The sequence below is a fragment of the Dermochelys coriacea genome, chromosome 12, assembly GCF_009764565.3.
Source record: "Dermochelys coriacea isolate rDerCor1 chromosome 12, rDerCor1.pri.v4, whole genome shotgun sequence".
In the NCBI taxonomy this organism is placed as follows: domain Eukaryota; kingdom Metazoa; phylum Chordata; order Testudines; family Dermochelyidae; genus Dermochelys; species Dermochelys coriacea.
Genome location: NC_050079.1, coordinates 39,795,598 through 39,813,909, shown reverse-complemented (window position 1 = coordinate 39,813,909; position 18,312 = coordinate 39,795,598). Strand labels below are relative to the sequence as shown.

Sequence of the window (18,312 nt, the reverse complement as noted above, 5' to 3'; positions counted from 1 at the left end):
CCAATGAGTGCACTTCCGGTCCCCAAATTTTAGAGACAATACAAAAGAGGGCAACAGAACCGATCCATGAGCTAAAGACAAAGACATATGAGGAAAGACTGAAGTGACACATGCATGTTCAGCTAGAAATTTCTCCAGCTGAGACAGTGAGAGAATGACCATCTATAAATAGAAAAGGAGTACTTGTGGCACCTTAGAGACTAACAAATTTATTGGAGCATAAGCTTTTGTGAGCTACAGCTCACTTCATCGGAGCTTACGAAAGCTTATGTCAAATAAATTTGTTAGTCTCTAAGGTGCCACAAGTACTCCTTTTCTTTTTGCGAATACAGACTAACACGGCTGCTACTCTGAAACCCATCTATAAATACTTTCACAAATGAAGGAAGTGAGTTATTCACAATCCCAGAAGATGTGGAAGGAAAGGAGCAGTAGCCTGAAGCTAAAGAAGGAAAGTTTAAATTGCATATCCAGGACAAAGCTGTTAACAGAAGCGCGCGCGCGCGCGTGTGTGTGTGTGTGTGTGTCTGGCTTTCATATGTACATTCTAAGGGCCTCATTGCCATTTACACTAAAGCACCATTACACCACTCTGGCAGCATAAAGGGCCTTAAAGTGAATGTAAATGTAATTGTAAATTACACACACTTTGTGGCCCCTTTACACAATTTACTGGTGTAGAAGAGCCTTGGTATAAATGAGACTTAAGCCCTAAATTAATTATTATATGTATTTTTGCTGTGTTCTGGGCAGCTCTACCTAAGGCACCATCATCACAAATAATCAACATGTTTAGAGAGAAGAGAAGTTGGACATTGACTTAATGAAGCTACTGGACCAGTGGCAGGGATTTCTGCAATATCCTTGAATGCACGTTTTTGTCTAGTCATTATTTATTTGGCTATCTAGAGTACTGTAACTAAACACTGAAGTTTTCCTTTAGCATCATCGAAAGATATTTCTTTCTACACAGTTCTGATAAGATTACTATTTACTCCTTTGCAATGGACTCCTGAACTCTTTGTGGCTTTTATTCCTAGGCATCTGGGTCACAGACCCCAATTCCACCCCTTGAAGCATGGATTTGATGAATGGTTTGGATCTCCTAATTGCCATTTTGGACCTTACGATAACAAAGCCACCCCAAACATCCCTGTTTACAGGGACAGGGAAATGATTGGCAGGTAATTCAGCTGTTTGTTCCAGGGCTTATTTTAAAAAAAATATTTTGGAAGATGTCAGTGGCTTGTTTTCTTTGCTTTCCCTGTGGTCTTACTCAGCTGTCCTGTGGTCTACTGAAAGATGGGTGTTCAATCAGCAAGCTATGTTCAGTTAGGAGAGGCTGGATCAGACACAGCAGTAACACCATGGCTTGGTTGGATGGGCAGCAGTCTCCAGAAACCTCACACCATGCCAGGAGTTATTGGACATGAGCGAATGAAATGTCAGTCATCCGGGATGAACTGGTTCAAATCCAGTAACTCTCCACTTAATGTCCTCTCGCTTAACGTTGTTTCAATCTTATGTCCCTGCTCCATTACAGAACATGCTTGTTTAAAGTTGTGCAATGCTCCCCTATAAGGTCGTTTGGCCACCTGCTTTGTCCATGGCTGGCAGCCCCCCTATGCACCCTCCCTTCAGCACCTCCCGCCCGCCGGTGGACCCTGTGGATCAGCGCCTTCCTCCTGCTCCCCCTGCCTCCTGCCCATGGCAACCAGCTGTCTTGCGGCTTTCAGGAGGCTGGGGGGAGGAGCGAGGATGCGGCGTGCAGCCTCCTCCCTCCTTCCCCTGCCAGTTTAGAGCATTTGTCACTTGAAGTAGGAGGATTTTTGCAGCTGAGAGGGCAAGTCAAGATGGGATACTTATCATTGGAGGAGTAGGTGTTGAATGAAGGAGGATCTTGGCAGCCAGAGGGATTCAGAGCATTTGTGTCTGGTCAACGCCTGCTAGATCTTCCAGCTTCCTTTCTCACTCCCAGATTTACCTTCTTATTGAGAGAGATGCACGATCCAGTGGTTAAAGCACAGGGCTAAGAAACAAATTCCTGAGTTTTAAGCCTGTCTCTCATATTGTGTCGCAGTTTTCCCATCTGTAAAATGGGAACGTTAATAGTGCCCTACTTTTATGGGGTTGTTCATGTTTTTAAAGCACGTTGAAGATTATAAGCACTAGATCTGTGCTAAATTTTAGTCTAAACTCCTCAGCTGTTCCCTGCTGGGATCCTGGCATCCTCATCCTGACCTCAAAATATGAACTTAAAGCCCAGATGCTTTAGTGCTGGGCTTTTATGTGGCATCTTGCTTTTTAATGATGGAATGCTCTGGTGCTCAAGTGTGAAAGGCTTCAAAGGCCAGCGCACTTAAGGAAGGGATAAGGGAGTGCCCAAAATTCCCTTACATGCCAGAGTGTTCACATATTCAAACCAGGTATTGCACCAGGCATTTCTCACAAGCGATGCAGCTAACTTCAAGGGTGAATATTGGCTGCCAGGGGTTGTGGCAGGCTAGAGAGCCAAGAACAAACTGCATGTTGCCAAAATGTGCTCATGGACTACAAATAGGCCATTGCTGCTCTAACCCATCTCCCAAAGGTGCTCATCTAGCTGTGCCTCTTTTGGAACCTGATTTCATTCCCTTACTGAAAGCATTTTTATATCTCTCCTCCCTGTTTGTGGTAACCCTTTCTATGTTTTCATCATGACATCCCACCATTGCCTCTGACCTTGCAATTTCTCTGTTCTCTCCTAACCTTAAAAAAAACATAATGAACTTATTTTCAGTTTCTGAAGAGAAATGGCTGGTTATATACCTTGTGAGTCTCTGCCCTTTTGTTGAGTAACAACAATGACCTGCCCATACAAGTAATATGGAAGAACAGCCCTTTTGTTTTGTGTTCCATGGGTATTAATTTTTTTCCCTGTTCTGCTTTATTTTAAGATATTATGAAGATTTCAAAATTGATCTGAAGACAGGGGAAGCAAACTTAACTCAGATCTACTTACAGGTATTATACATTTTCTTTCAACTTTATAACCCACAGCCCTTTTTTGTTACTTTTGATTGAGAGTTTTAGGTGACAGAGGATGATCCTGTTAACATTAATTTCTGTTGTCATTGACAGGAAGCTCTTGACTTTATTAGTAGGCAGCAATCCAGTCAACAACCGTTCTTTCTCTATTGGGCTATTGATGCCACTCATGCTCCTGTTTATGCCTCCAAACATTTCTTGGGCACTAGCCAGAGAGGGTTGTAAGTCTCCTTTTATTTGATTTTTGCTCCCTACTGTGATAGTGGAAAACCACAGCAATAGTTATTGGACTGAAATAACATAGATCACTTGTTAAAAGTGTGTGTGTGTGTGTGTGTGTGTGTGCATGCATGTGTAAATACACATACTAGCTAGCATGGAATTTCCTTTAATATTTTTTTTTCCAAAAAGACGTGTCTAGTTTGATCTTTAGTATATTTGTTGCAAGCCAAAATTAAGATCATGTGACCCAAATGTGGGTGAAATCTAAGCTCCGTGGCCCACTGTGTGAGTAATGAAATGCTGTTCTGTGGAATGGGTGCTTTTGTTAGTCTCTTGACATAGTTTGATTAGAGCCTGGTTTAAAAGCCTGTAAATCAGAACAGCAAACAGGCTCCACATCATGGAAAATGCAATTTACAGTGGGGGAAGGATAGCTTTATGGATATAATGGACCTTGCTTTTAAGATCACAATTTCAAACTAGAGTCTATAAACAAAATTACTTTATTAGCCTCAGCTCATGGCAAAAGTGGCCTCTGCTTATACCTGGCTTCATTTATCTCAATTGCTGGTCTCTGTCCAAAAATGCTCAGATCTGAGCAAATTGGAGAGTCTGAATATCCAAGAGAGGCTGCTTTCTGCAGATAAAAGAGACATAAGTTATGAAGTGACACTGGTAAACTTCTATTATGGTACCTGATGTGTAGGTGAATTATTTCCCTCTTCAGCACAATTAATTCAGTATTCTTGTGGGCTGTAATGGAGTGCGTTATGTTCTGTAAGACTACCTGGTTTAAACTGTTTCTCCTCCTTTACTGGCTTACATATTTGTAATCTCTACTGTCTCAGATATGGTGATGCAGTGCGAGAAATTGATGACAGCATTGGGAAAATCCTAAAGTCTCTTCAAAACCTGGGCATCAGTGAGAACACTTTTGTGTTTTTCACATCTGATAATGGAGCGGCTCTTATTTCAGCACCTAAACAAGGTAAGTGTCTAATGAACAGAGCTGGACCTCAAGCTATGAAGTTTGGGTCCAGATCCAAACAGTCTCGGAGTTTGAAGATAAAGATATCTGAGGTTTTGGTTTGATCCCTTGTATATAAGAGAAGCCTTGAAGTTCAGGAATGTTCAGAACTAGAATTCTGCCTCCAGTCCGTGCTTGTGTTAGTTGCTTACCTGGACACACTCCTATTTAGACAAGCACATGTGCCTTCTGTACTGTGCCCCGGTGCTGATGGGTATATTTTTTTATTTTACTCTTAAAAGCAGTATATTAGCTGCCTACCAACTGTATTTTTGCTCCCACCTTCTCTCTTAATCTGTTATTGGTAGTGTGTGTGCGGAAAGTGACGTATACAGGGAACTGCTAAGTCTCCTGTACTAGTTAATTAGGAAGACAAGTTAGAGGGCTATTATCAAATGCATATCTGAGTTTTCTGGATCATTATAAAAGATCCAGGAGTCCCAGTGTGTTTAGCTCTATGAAACAATATCAAGGAGAATAAACATTCCCTGCCATGGACAGCTTTGCTGCACTTCTCAGTTTTTCTCTTGTTTTCAAGCTTGTATCCTTGAGCAAATTAATTTTATTTCCCCCCTCTTTTTTTTCCCATTTGGAGGTCAGGTAGTCTTGTGATTATCAGGCCACAAGATGGGAGGCTCCTAAGTTCTAACCTTAGCTGGGCCATTGAATCTGTGTGGCCTTGGGCAAACCACATGACTTTCCTGGCTGTTCCTCAGCCAGTGCAGCTGTAAGGCTGCATAAAAAGTGGGGACCTTCCCTGCAAACCAGCTGCTCTCTCTGAGCAGAGCTTTCCTGGGGAAATAAAATGTAATCTCACTTTTGTCATCATCATGTCTATCTCCAGTGAAACTCATCTCTTAAAAGGACACTAGAAAAATCACATATCAATCTGAAAATGTTCATCAAATCATAGAAATGTAGGACCGGAAGGGACCTCGAGAGGTCATTTAGCCCACCCACCTGTGCAGAGGCAGCACCAAGTTTCCGTAGATCAGTGGTCACCAACCAATGGATTGCAATCGACTGGCCGATCCTGACTCTCTCAGTCGATTGCAATCTCCAGTGGTGCAGCGGGGCTTCTGCCAAGGCAGGCTCCTTGCGTGCCCCAGCCCCAGGCCACTATGAGAAGTGACTAGCACACCCCTGCAGTCCTGGGGGGAGGAGAGAGGGCAGGCATCTCCGTGTGCTGCTTCTGCCTGCTAGCACCACCCCCACAGCTCCCATTGGCATTGTAGTCAATGGGAGCTGCGGGGGCAGTGCCTGCAGAGATGGGCAGTGTGCGGAGCCACATGCCCCCCACTAGGGGCCACAAGGGCGTGTTTGCCTCTTACGGGAGCAGCCCGGGCCTGGGGCAGGTAAGGAGCCTGCCTTAGCCCCGCTGCATCACCAACCAGGAGCTGCCCGAGGTAAGTGCTGCCCAACTGGAGCTCACACCCTGAACCCCCTCCTGGAGACAGCACCCTATACCCCCTCTTGTACCCCTGACCCATCCCTAACCCCCTGCCAAGAGCCAGCACCCTGCACCCCAACGCTCTGCCCCAGCCTGGAGTTCCCTTCTGATCCCGGAGTCCCTCCCAGAGCCTGCACCCCTCTTGCACCCCTACACTCTGCACCAGCCTGGAGCCCCCTCCTGCATCCAAACTCCCTCCCAGAGCTTGCACCCCCTCACTCCCTCCTGCACCCCAACCCCTTGCCCCAGGCTCAGCCCAGAGCCCCCTCCAACACTGCAAAGCCCTCAGTCCCAGTCCAGAGCCCACACCCCCTCCCAAACCCCAACTCCCTGCCCCAGCCAGATGAAAGTGAGTGGGGGGGGGAGAGTGAGTGATTTAGGAGGGCGGGGAATGAAGGGAGCAGGGCAGGGCTTTGGGGAAGGGGCGGGGCCTTGGGGAAAGGGTGGGGTAGTTCCTGGGTTGCCTTTAAATTCAAAAAGCGATCTTGGGCGTAAAAAGATTGGAGATCATCCCTGACAGGTGTTTGTCTAACCTGTTCTTAAAAACCTCCAGTGATGCGGTTTCCACAGTCAGCCTTGGTCACCTGTTCCAGTGCTTAACTATTCTTACAGTTAGAAAGTTTTTCCTAATATCTAACCTAAATCTCCCTTGCTGCAGATGAAGTTCATTCTTGTCCTGCCTTCAGTGGACATGGAGAACAGTTGATCATTGTCCTCTTTGTAAGAGCCCATAACGTATCTGAAGACTTATCAGGTCTCCCCTCAGTCTTTTCCCAAGACTAAACATACCCAGTTTTTTTAACTTTTCCACATAGGTCAGGTTTTCTAAATCTTTTATCATTTTTGTAGCTCTCATTTGGACTCTCTCGTTTGTCCAGGTCTTTCTAAAAGTGTGTCACCCAGAACTGGAGACAGTACTCCAGCTGAGGCCTCACCAGTGCCGAGTAGAGCAAGACAGTTACTGCCCATATCTTAGATCCGACACTCCTGTTAATACACGCCAGAATGATACTGGCCTTTTTTGCACCTCTATCCCATTGTTGACTCATATTAAATGTGTGATCAATTTTTACCTCCTTCACTCACAAGAAACATTTAAGATTCCTATAAATTAAAGAAGTTAGCAAAAAAAAATCTTTTTGGTTTGTTTCCTTTGTGCATTTGATAGCATTCCCTATCTAGTCTACTAATCCGTCAGTTTCTCCCCTGCTGAAAAGACCTTCACAAGCATCCACAGGAAAAACATGATCATGTTTATCAATTTTCTTTCCTCTAGGAGGTAGCAATGGTCGCTTTCTGTGTGGTAAACAAACCACTTTTGAAGGTGGGATGAGGGAGCCAGCTATTGCTTGGTGGCCAGGCCACATACCTGCAGGACATGTAAGTATCTGGCCTTAACAATTTTAGGCCCAAACCAATGCCAACTGAAGTCAATGGAAGGAGTCCCATTGGCTTTCAATGGTCTTTGGTTCAGGGCTTTTAGCACATTCTCAATGGAATCACTGTGTCAAAACCTGGGATCTGATTAAGTAAAGAATTGGTTGATGTATATAATAAGATCAGTTAATTACATTATTGCAATCTTATACCTTGAATGCACATGACTGGATTTTTTATGAACACTAAAGGGTTTGACTTTAGCCAGCAGATACCTTTTTGTTTTCCTGGTCTGTTTAACCCCTTCACTTTTGTTGGATCATACCTCTGTATCCCCAGCATTTTTAGTGGAGTTATCGATGCGATCAAATGGAATGCAAGGACCTTCTGGTTACTGTGTGTCTTGCTGCAGTGGAGGAACATGCTTTCTGCACATATTCTGCGTCTTCTGCAGCATCGAGTGATTTTAAACTTGATACTTCCGTTTTCTGTGGCTAGATAGCAGTTTCACTCGGAGATAGAACACCACTTCTTTAGATGTTTTACCCACGAAGCTTATGTCCAAATAAATCTGTTAGTCTTTAAAGTGCCACCAGACTCCTTGTGTTTTTGTGGATACAGACTAACATGGCTACCCCCTGATAACAGGGAGGTAGGTCTGTGTACCAGAATGTTTCTATTTCCTGCCTGCACAGAGATTAAAATGATACTCATTCTAAAATAATCCTCTGCTGGTAATACCAGCATGTGCAGGAAATTGTCCCAATACTCATTAAAGAAAGATCTAATCAACTCTCCATGAGGCAGGATTCCTGTTAAATAATATGCATTCCCTCCCCTTTGTAGATGTCTTTTATTCAGAAAGAAGTGATATTTCATCAGCTCAACACTGTGCCCAAGATCGCAAAATATTTATAATATTTATTTTTCTAATTTACATTCCTTTTCAATGTTGTAAATCCATTAAATCGGATAAATATAATTTATAGAGCATATTTAGGGGGGCCATGTCAATTTGGCTTAAAATTTGGAGCACAAGGGTGATTTGAGTTTGTCATTTTTAAAGGTTTTACAAAACCTAATAGGAATGTTTTTATGATTCTTTAAAATTTGAAATGAAAACAGTTTATTGTTTGAATTTAAACATTCCCATGAAGTCCTTGCAAGCCAAGCATAAGTAACCTTGGACTAGTGCATGAGAACACAAAATTGAAACTGACTATTTTGCTTTGTATGTACAAACTGAGTAAAGTGCCAAAAGTAAACAACCATCATAAATGGGGACAGGTATATTAGATATGAAAAAATAACTCTAAGGTATAATTAGGAACAAAGGCAAGGAAATTTTTTTTAGCAATAACTTAACAACAGTAATCTTGTATATGCAGTGTAGCTAGCTATTTTATGTGATGGTAAGAAGTATTTGCCACAGATTGGAGCTCAGTGTGGTAGTTTGTGGTGAATTGCTTTCCATTTTAGAAACGGCTGAAAGTTTAACCTAAATTTGTATGATCAACCATTTTATGTATGGTTAACACATTGGCACCAAATGAGGTGCCATACTACCATGGGTACACACACAAAGGCCCCGGTTTGGCAAGCTACCTCTATTTAGAAAAGCTCTTATGTATATGATTAACTTTAAGCATATGCTTAAGTTGTCTTATTAGACAGGTTCTCAGCTGGTGTAAATTGTCGTAGCTCCATTGATGGATCTGCCTTAATTGACTTTAATAACACTTGAGTAAATGCTTAACTTTAGGCATATGCTTAATTCCTTGCTTGATTTGGCCCCATTTCAGGAAACTGGACACCAAATGGTTACACATATAGAGGTTTGATCCTGAGAGGAATTATGATTCCACAATTCCCATTGGGCTCAGACTGCTTTTCAAACCCATGGTCCATAATGTGCTGCTTCATTCTGTGTTGTGGATGTGCTAGCATGAGTGATATCTTTAAATAAATACATAATAACAGATATTGATAGGTCTTCTGTGCTTGTATTCTTGCAATCAAGGCTCCTGCAGTCTGATGCCCACAGCAGAACTGTCCTCAGGTGAGAAGTACAGCATTGCTTCAGGTTTTTGGGTAGGTCAACTCTGCCGTTGCCTTCTAGTATTACAGTCGAGTGTATAGTTTTTATAGTGCTATTTCTCAACAATTGCCTTTTGTAGACATAGTAGGTGGAGAGCTCACTTCTACAGTTTTGTGCCTATTTTACCTATCATATGTTGAAGTTACAGACTTCATACGTTTTATTGTAAATCCAAAATAATTAGCCCATGTTCCACTTAGTCTGAGTGGCTGCAAGAAATGTCACATACTCTTAATCCTCAAAGGTGATAAAGAAAGAAGCTGAGGTCTTCTCTGCACCTACAGAACAATGACTTCTGGACAATGTCAGTGGAAGCTTTTACCTTCCCGACCTGACCAAGAGGGAGGATTCAGAGGTTAATTCAGAGTTAGTGCCCATGTAATCATCGAATTCTCTGGTAAATCAGTCCGGAGCTTTGCCCTCTAGTAATAGTGCTGGTGGTTTTTATATGGACACAAGTCCACCAGGAATTGGAGTGAACCCACAAACTGTTTCATAGAGATGACCAAACATCTATCAGATGGTGACAACTTTTGGTTACCGTTGACCGAGGCCACGTTCAAAGCCTTAACCTGCTGTTGAAAGTTTCCCTATCCTGTTGCCTGCACCATTCAGTTGCTCAGTCCTGCCAAACTACTGGAGTTAGTCATTCTCTGGCAGGGTCATGTTTCCTTGTTAGTGGTCAATTTGATAAATGCAGAATAATGCACACTGGAAAACATAATACTGACTATACATACAAAATGATGAGATATAAATTAGCTGTTACCACTCAAGAAAAGATCTTGGAGTCATTGTTGATAGTTCTCTGAAAACATGCACTAAAAGTGCAGCAGCAGTCAAAAAAGCGAACAATGTTAGGAAACATTAAGAAAGGGATAGATAATAAGACAGAAAAAATCATAATGCCACTATATAAATCCATGATACGCCCACACCTTCAGTACTGCATGCAGTTTTGGTAGCCCCATATCAAAAATACTATATTAGAATTGGAAAAAGTACAAAGAAGGGCAATAAAAATGATGAGGGGTATGGAACAACTTCTGTATGAGGAGAGATTAAAAGACCTGAACTTTTCAGTTTGGAAAAGAGATGACTAAGAGGGGATATGACAGAGGTCTATAAAATCATGACTGCTGTGGAGAAAGTTAATAAGGAGGCATTATTTATTCCTTTACATAATATAAGAGGGACCACCCAATGAAACTAATAGGCAGCAGGTTTAAGAGAAACATAGGAAAGTATTTCTTCACACAACGCACAGTCAACCTGTGGAACTCTTTGCCATGGGATATTGTGAAGGCCAGAACTATAACAGAGTTCAAAAAAGAATTGGGTAAATTCATGGAGGATACATCCATCAATAGCTATTAGCCAACATGGTCAGGGATGCAAACTCATTTTCTGAGTGTCCCTTGCCTCTGATTGACAGAAGCTGGGAGTGGACAATATTGGATGGATCAGTGATTGCTTGTTCTATTCATTGTGTCTGAAGCACCTGGCATTGGCCACTGTCAGAAGACAGAACTAGATGAGCCATTGGTCTGACCCAGTATGGCCATTATGTTCTTATGCTGACAATCTTACTGACTTGTAGTTTTTTGTTTTGTTTTTTTAGTGGTATATTTCTTTATTTCAAATAAAAGGAATGTTGAGTAGAAATTATAAAGTGGACGGTTCTAATAGGAACATCAGTAGCGCTATAGGTAACCAGTTTGGGGCAGAGGCTGTTGCTGGTGTTGGCATCAAAATTCAGTTCCTTTTGGCTTCGCGTTTTGGCATGTTTATTCATACACAAACCCCCTTTCTATAGCTTCCTCCCCTGCTCCATTTTCCAGGTGAATTCATAACAAGTCAACATTTAAACATTCCCTGCATCACGTCTGCCTTCTGGAAGAATCCAGCTGAAAGAAATTCATATTCTGCTAGTATTTGAATCCTGCTCCTTCTCTCTTTCTGCGTGCCTCCTCCCCTTCTCTCCCCAGTTCCTGCTCCCTGAAGGAGAAAAGAACATATCAACCCAAAGACAGCATTGCAACCTTTTCTTCACTATCTCCCATGGGGCGCAAATTGAAATTGAATTAGACAGGGATATCAGGTCTGCTCTCTGTGATAACTGTAAAAGGATTTTATTTAAAAACACCCTGACATTTGTTCACCCAGTTTCAAATATTTAGCTTTTCTCCTTTCCTTTCCTGGCGGGGGCGACTTTATTAATTGTCGCCTTTGATTCACAGTTAAAGCTTGAAAGTGCTGATAACAGCAGTGGTGACTATTTCTTCCCGCAACGTGGCCCACAGCAAAAGGATTTCATTTTCTTAAAGACGTTATGTGTTCACCGAGAGTTTATTTTTTTTTTAAAAAAAGGGGGGGGGGCCTTCTTACGTGCGTAATGCCAGCTGTTCCTCACTGATACGAGGAATATCTGATCTCTCTCTTCTTTTATATGTTATTTATTTTCTCTGGGCTGTTACTCTCTGGATTTTTCTTTTTCTTTTCATAAGAAAAAATGGAAGAGGCAACTAGAATGAGAGTGCTGTTGACAGGAGAAAATGGTAATTTAAAAAAAAATTCTCTGAAAATATTTCAAAGTTTTTATAAATACTAACCTTTTTTATTTTTTTTCCTCTCTTCGTGGTGCTGCAGAGCACAGATAAATCCAAGTGGCTGTGGCACTGGCGTTTAATTTCCTTAAGAAGTTTTCTCTGCTTCACGGAAAAATGTTGTCTGAGACCAGAAACGTAATTGGATGATTAAAGGGAGTCATCTACATCTGGTTATGTTTAATAAAGGCCGGACAAGAAGTCAGTGGTGGCCTAATAGGACTGTCACAGTGTATAAATTAGGTAGTACTAGAGGCCCACATCTCAGCTTGGCTGTTGCTTCTTGCTGTCTGTTAGCCAAAAGATTTAGGTGACAGGATTGAGTGGCGACATGAAAAGTGATTTTTTTTGGATTTGCCTTATAAACTGTGAAAGGCCTAATTACAAAGTCTTACATGCTAGTTATTCTGTTCATTCCTGCGGTAGCAGGAGTACATGGAGAGCAGTCACGTTAATAACTATATCATGTGCCAAATATCCCCTTTATTCATCTCTCAAATCCTTCATGTGGCATTTCTCCAACCTCACAATGCCTGCGACGTGTAAAGGGTAAATAGCAGGGGGCAAATGTACGAGACACTCAGCACCTCATGGTGTGTGAAGTTGTCCACCTTTGTCAGGAACGGATGTGATAGCTTCTTTGAAGGAGGATAACCTTGTTGCTATTTAGTGTCAGGACCGGCTCTAGGCACCAGCAAAGCAAGCACATGCTTGAGTGGCACAATTCCATCCTTTTTTTTTTTTTTAATTTTGCTTGGGCAGTTGCGCTCTCGGAGCTTGGGGCAGCCAAAAACCTAGAGCCGGCCCTGTTTAAAGTCTGTGCACTCTTAACATGTGCACAGCCCTTTACAAAACACCCACACAAGGTAAGATCCTTGCTCTAAGGAGCCGACAATCTAGAGGATATGTCTACACTGCAGCTCGGGGTGAGCCTCCCAGGCCTAGTTAACAGACTCATGCTAGCTCGGTGAAGGAGATGGATCATAGAGCCTGGACTCCAACCCAAGCAGGAATGTCTGCACTGCTATTTTTAGCCCTGTAGCATGAGCCTAAGTCAGTTGCTCTGAGACACACTTCTGTGGGTCTTTTTTTTATTGTATGTTTATTTTTTGCAGTGTAGATGTACCCAAAGGGAGCAGTGTGAAGACAGTAGAGCGTAAGGAGCAACAGCAACAACTATACTAGCATCCATCAGAATGGGGTCAGTGGGGCCAGAGCCCCCCAGATCTCTGTATCTGAGAGTTACAAAAGAGCATTTTTGTTGGTGTTTGAATCAGCAATAAAAATGCATGTCTGTCATTCTTGCAAAGGAACAGGGAGCATGTGTGTAACCATTATGTATGTGCAATGAGCCACAGTCCCATTGCTGTCTGACTTAGTTGTTGGGATGGAAGGGAATGGGAGGTTTGCCTGGGTAAGGACTGCAGGATTTGGTGCAGTGTACGTAGGTTTGCTTTGGTTTGGTTTGAAGGGAGAAAATATGGAACTCCCAGTACCAGTGCACATTATAAAACTAAAACGGTACGTCCAGATTCACTGTAAAATGGGACTGTTCCAGTTCCTTCTCTGAGGTTGTGTAGCAGAGAAAGTTGTAAGCAGCTTCCCTCCATCCTCTCTTCCAAATGAGGAGATGAACCTTTAGAGAAGTTCGTATACATTCCTGCCTCTTGTGTTCCTCATATGGAGGACCATTTAATATTTCAGGTCCTGTGATTTAACCCCTTCCTATCCCTTACAGCCCAAAAAAACAGGCTGATCCTAGCCTCTTCCAAAGTACTTCAGTACAGCAAAAGCTCTTAATCAAACTATGGGCCTGATCCCACACAATCTTTCACATACCAGTAATCCCACTAATTTCAGTCAGATAAATTTACGGACTACAGGCTATTTTCATAAATAAGGGTTTCCAGGATCTTGCTGCATTGCATTCTGTTTCTCCTGCATGGGAACAGGGGAAGCATTGCCCATATCCTACCTCAGTATTAAATGCTCCTGTCAGTGTTTTGTGTTGAATTCAAATGGTTAAGAATTGAAATTACTGTAATCCAGCAGAGTGACATTGCAATGTTAAAATCTTAATCCATCCCACAGCATGCAGCCTGTTGTTTTTGGAAAGAGGAAAATACTGTAATTTTCAGAAATATCTTTTAATTCCCTACATAAATCCTTAGATGTTCACTTTTTCAACCTATTGGCCATCTAGCCACTTAGAGCAAGAGGTTTAGCAATTCAGAAAAAGGTTTGTTTCCCTTAATAGGGCTGAAGAATCTAAAACAATTGAGCTGATATGTTGCAGAGTTCCTCTTTTATCATAATTTGCTGCAGTATTTAAATCAGGGGTCTCAAACACACGGGCCGCATGCAGGCCACATGCGGCCCGCAGAGTTATTTGCTGCGGCCCGCCAAGCTCCTCCCCCTCCCCGGAGTTATTTCCTGTGGCCGCCAAGCTCCCCTCCCGCCCCCCCCCCAGTGCGCAGCGTTGCCGCTCCTCTGCCTACCTCCAGGCGCTTCCCGCCGCCAAACAGCTGTTTGGCGGTGCTTAGCACTTTCCAGGAGGGTGGTGGGAGGAGCGGGGAGCGCACGCTCAGAGAAGGAGGCAGAGAAGAGGTGTGGCAGGGGGGGATTTGGGGAAGGGGTGGAATAGGGGCAGGGAGGGGCGGAGTTGGGGTGGGGACTTTGGGGAAGGGGTTGGAATGGGGAGGGGGAAGGGGTAGGAAGATGCAGGGAATGGGTGGGGCCTCATGGAAGGGGTGGAATCGGGGCAGGGCTGGGGGCAGAGGAGGGGGATTTTGTATCTTTGTATGAAAAGGTGTCAGTGATGCGGCCCTCAGGCCAATATACTAGTCCTCATGTGGCCCTCATGGTAATTTGAATTTGAGATCCCTGATTTAAATACACTTTTAGTGTCAGCTTAGTAAATGGAGATCATTATTTATTAGCAGGAAGATTCATGGATAAGGCAGGCTTTGATGGTCATGAAGTTATGACAGATATATTGGTATCCTTGACATATTGGTAGAACATGCGAATTTGCCTTGGATGGAAAAGAAATAAAATGGTTTTTCTCCATTATACAAGTATATTGAATTGTGTCACGTGGCTCCTTGTTTCCGAGTTTGCAGTATGCCTGGGAAAGTTCTGTTGTGTCACATCTGGTAGTGATGCATCTTAGCGCAGAGGGCTCATACTCTCTCACTTGTCTGAAGATATCTGCCTCAACTTTGTGTAATGTCAGTTAATTCCCCATCCCAAGGCAGATGATAGTCTCCTAACATAGTAGCATGCCACAGAAAGATAGAAGGGGGTGCGTATGTGTGTGAGAGAAAATCAGTCAGAAGGTAATCGGTGGAAACAAAATACTGTGTGTGATGCTTGTTTTTAAAACCGGGATAATTAAGACAGAAGGAATTATAAATATGGCTACCAGTTAAAATTAAAAACCTCTTAAAAAAACCACCAAAGCCAAAAAATGGTGGTTTTTCCTCCCTGATAAAAATACTCTAAAATATTCCAGATTTACCATTCTAGAATTGATGAAAACTGTTTGCAGATGAGGAGGTCATTGGGCCCTGAAGATCACTCCCCATCCACCCACTTCTGTACTTGCTTGGAGCTCACCCCTGGCAGTGCAGGGCTCCGGAGGGGGCCAATGGATGGAATAAATCAAGGGGAACTTCATACGGAATACTGATTTTTTCAATCTCAAAATGAGTGATAATTTGCCTATGCACACCAGGGGGGCCCTAAGCGTCACAAAGTATGAATGAATGAATGAATGAATGAATGAATGAATGAATGGAAAGTGGGTGAAATGAATGGAAAGGTTTAAAAAAAATTCCATAAAAAAACAACATGAAAGGAGGAAGGGCCTGATTCAGCCCTCTAGAAGCTAATGGGGACTTTGCATGTGACTCTTACGTGAGCAGGATCAAGCCCCAAGTGGGAAATTTTGAGAGATGCAAGAAAGGAATAGGACTGAGAAAGCAGCTCTTTTGTAATGGAGAGGCAGGTAGCCTCGTCTGCTTGAATTTGTATGGAAGGTCTGTGCAAATGCTCTTCGTTGTCTTGTCGATTTCAGGTGAGTCATCAGATGGGTAACGTGATGGATCTCTTCACCACCAGCCTCTCCCTAGCTGGATTGCAGCCTCCCAGTGACAGACACATTGACGGTATTGACCTTTCTCCTGCCATCCTTCAGGGCAAGCTAATTGACAGGTTAGTTGTGAGCACGGAGCTCACAGTTCCTCCCTCGCGGTTATTGGAGGGGGGGAAGAATTTATTTGTTTATTTTAAAAATCCTTTCTTTAAAATCATTATTACTTTAGAAACAGGCCTGGTGCACTTTATGTTCCTGATCGCTGAATTGGGGTGAGAATCAGAGATTTACTTTCTGTGCTAATTATGTGCTGGAGCTAGCGAGGTGGGATTTCTTGAAACTCGGCATATTGCCGTGAAATGGATTCCATGGACATATTCAGTTGTCCAGGGATTAGCACAGATCCCTGGAACAGCATAAGGTCACAGTGAGGTTAAATTCCGTGAACTCTAACCTGGTTAGGGAAAGGAGGTTTAATTATTTATTACTGTGTAGCAACCAAGAGTGTCTGGGTCCTTCACAAAACACAGCCACTGCCTGAAAGAGCATACAGTCAAAGACCTTGATCCTGGAAAGGGGCTTCACTGAAACCCCACTTGTTCCCCTGGCTCTGCTTGTGTGGATCCTTTTTCATGGTTGGGCCCAAATTTTAGACTTGACTTGAAGAACTGGTATAATGAGCAGCAGGGAGTGGGGATGGGCTGGGTGTTAAAACCAAGACAAGATTAGACAGGGAACATTCTTGACTTCCTTTCCTGGGCAATGTAGAACTGGTGAGTATTTCCAGGAATGGTTTAATTGAGGAGAGGGAAGCAGCCTGACAAATCAAATTAGTGAGGATGTTCAATAAATAGGGGAGAGCATGAAAAGGCACAGGGATGCTTGCAGGATTCATCTGTGTTCTCTTCTGTGTTGACCTTGAACCTTAGGTCAGTAGAGCTACTTTTGTGCCCATTAGGGCAGAAAGCACCTGCATAGCACTGCAGGTGAGTCATCTAATGCCTAATTTAGGGCGTTACTGGATCTGTGAGTGCTGTGAAATGTTTGCAATTAGCACTACTTTATTTCTTTAAGGTTGAAGAGGTTCTTTATTGACATAAGAGTTTTTTCATTGGAGAGGCGAACATTTTATTACTCTGCCACTTGCATTACAATAATTGTCACTTCGATGCACAAGGTGAACCAGGTCAGGTCTTCCAAAGCCAAAAATTCAATTAATGTTTTTTTTTCCAGTAGGTTAGATTTTTAACATCCTTTTTGGCTAAGAAAGTGGGAACAGTAAAGATTGTTTTTTAAAACAGAAGACCTTATACAAACACCCTCAACTAAAGAAAGTTCCTTGAGGAATGAATGTTATGGGTGAGCGAGAACAGGATGAGTGAGTCCTTTTCTTTCACTAGTGTGAACAATTTGGACCTAGTTCTGCATTCTTGCAACCCCCCTCACTCCCATTTTCCCTTAGGAGTTTTTGGTGCATACAGAGTGGACCAAAAGGAACGGGGCCTGTGTACTAAGCTGGGTTTTTCCCTTTGTTCACAAGCTCCTTATAAATACAAACAGTAGAAGACTCATTGTGCAGGGAGTGGTGGAGACTGTAGTTCATACTCAAAACAGAAGGGATCTAAGACCATTCCTGTGCTTCAGTCAGGGAGGTTTTTAACCTTCTCCTACCGTACACGTATGGTCCTTCAAGGTGGCACCATAGAACCGGACAGTTCTTCCAAAATAGGAATTCTGAGTCTAAACCAAAGCTGCAGATTCAGAACTGATGATGACCAACTTTCTGGCTTCATGTAGCAGCCTATAACTACTGGGAAAAGCTGACCAAGCTGGATTTCCTTGTATGAGGAACTCTGCCAACAGAGTCTGCCCTCAAAAGATGCTTCAGTTCTGCAGAAATTGGGTGGTCCAGTTTCACTTTTCCATTCCAAGAGCAACAGCATGCTTTGTCAGTGAAACCAAAGGGAAGAGGGGGGACAGTGCTGAGCTCACCACAACATTTTTTGAAAGGGGGGGGCAGGCAGACCATTAACTGGTCTGAATGAAATATGTTTTCCAAATATATCCCCAGTGTGCTCCCTAAATTGAGAACCAGGGGCATTTGAGAAAAGGCAGCATCCAGAATTACATTGGGCCAAGTTAAAGGAAAGGCTTTTTGAGAAATTGATGGGGGTGGAATATAAAGCATGTTGGAGTGCTAACATTTGTGATTTAGGTGCATTCTGAGATGGCACTGGAAAGCAGAATGCGTCTTTAATGCCATTTTTCCCCTTCTCTGGCTGATCATGACAGTAACAGTACGACAGTAACAGCTGGTAGTCTGGTGCTCTCTAGCTGTCCCCAGCCATAAACAGGAGACCAAGCATCACATGTTCTGTGAATTCCCATCACACACCCCACTCTTCTGAG

The 18,312-nt window shown here is 43.0% G+C and overlaps 1 protein-coding gene across 6 annotated transcripts in view; it reads left to right on the top strand.

Annotated features, from left to right (window-relative positions):
- GALNS (galactosamine (N-acetyl)-6-sulfatase) overlaps window positions 1-18,312 on the top strand; it is a 70,969-nt gene that overhangs the window by 19,840 nt on the left and 32,817 nt on the right. For all 6 annotated transcript variants that reach the window (XR_006275051.1, XM_038368194.2, XM_043494900.1 and 3 more), the window contains 6 exons: window positions 1,041-1,184; window positions 2,937-3,003; window positions 3,121-3,248; window positions 4,098-4,237; window positions 7,003-7,106; window positions 15,886-16,022. Coding sequence is in view for 5 of the 6 variants with exons in the window: in XM_038368194.2 (XP_038224122.1) it covers window positions 1,041-1,184; window positions 2,937-3,003; window positions 3,121-3,248; window positions 4,098-4,237; window positions 7,003-7,106; window positions 15,886-16,022 (720 nt within the window). In the remaining variant the exon portion in view is untranslated. The remainder of the gene's footprint in view (window positions 1-1,040; window positions 1,185-2,936; window positions 3,004-3,120; window positions 3,249-4,097; window positions 4,238-7,002; window positions 7,107-15,885; window positions 16,023-18,312) is intronic.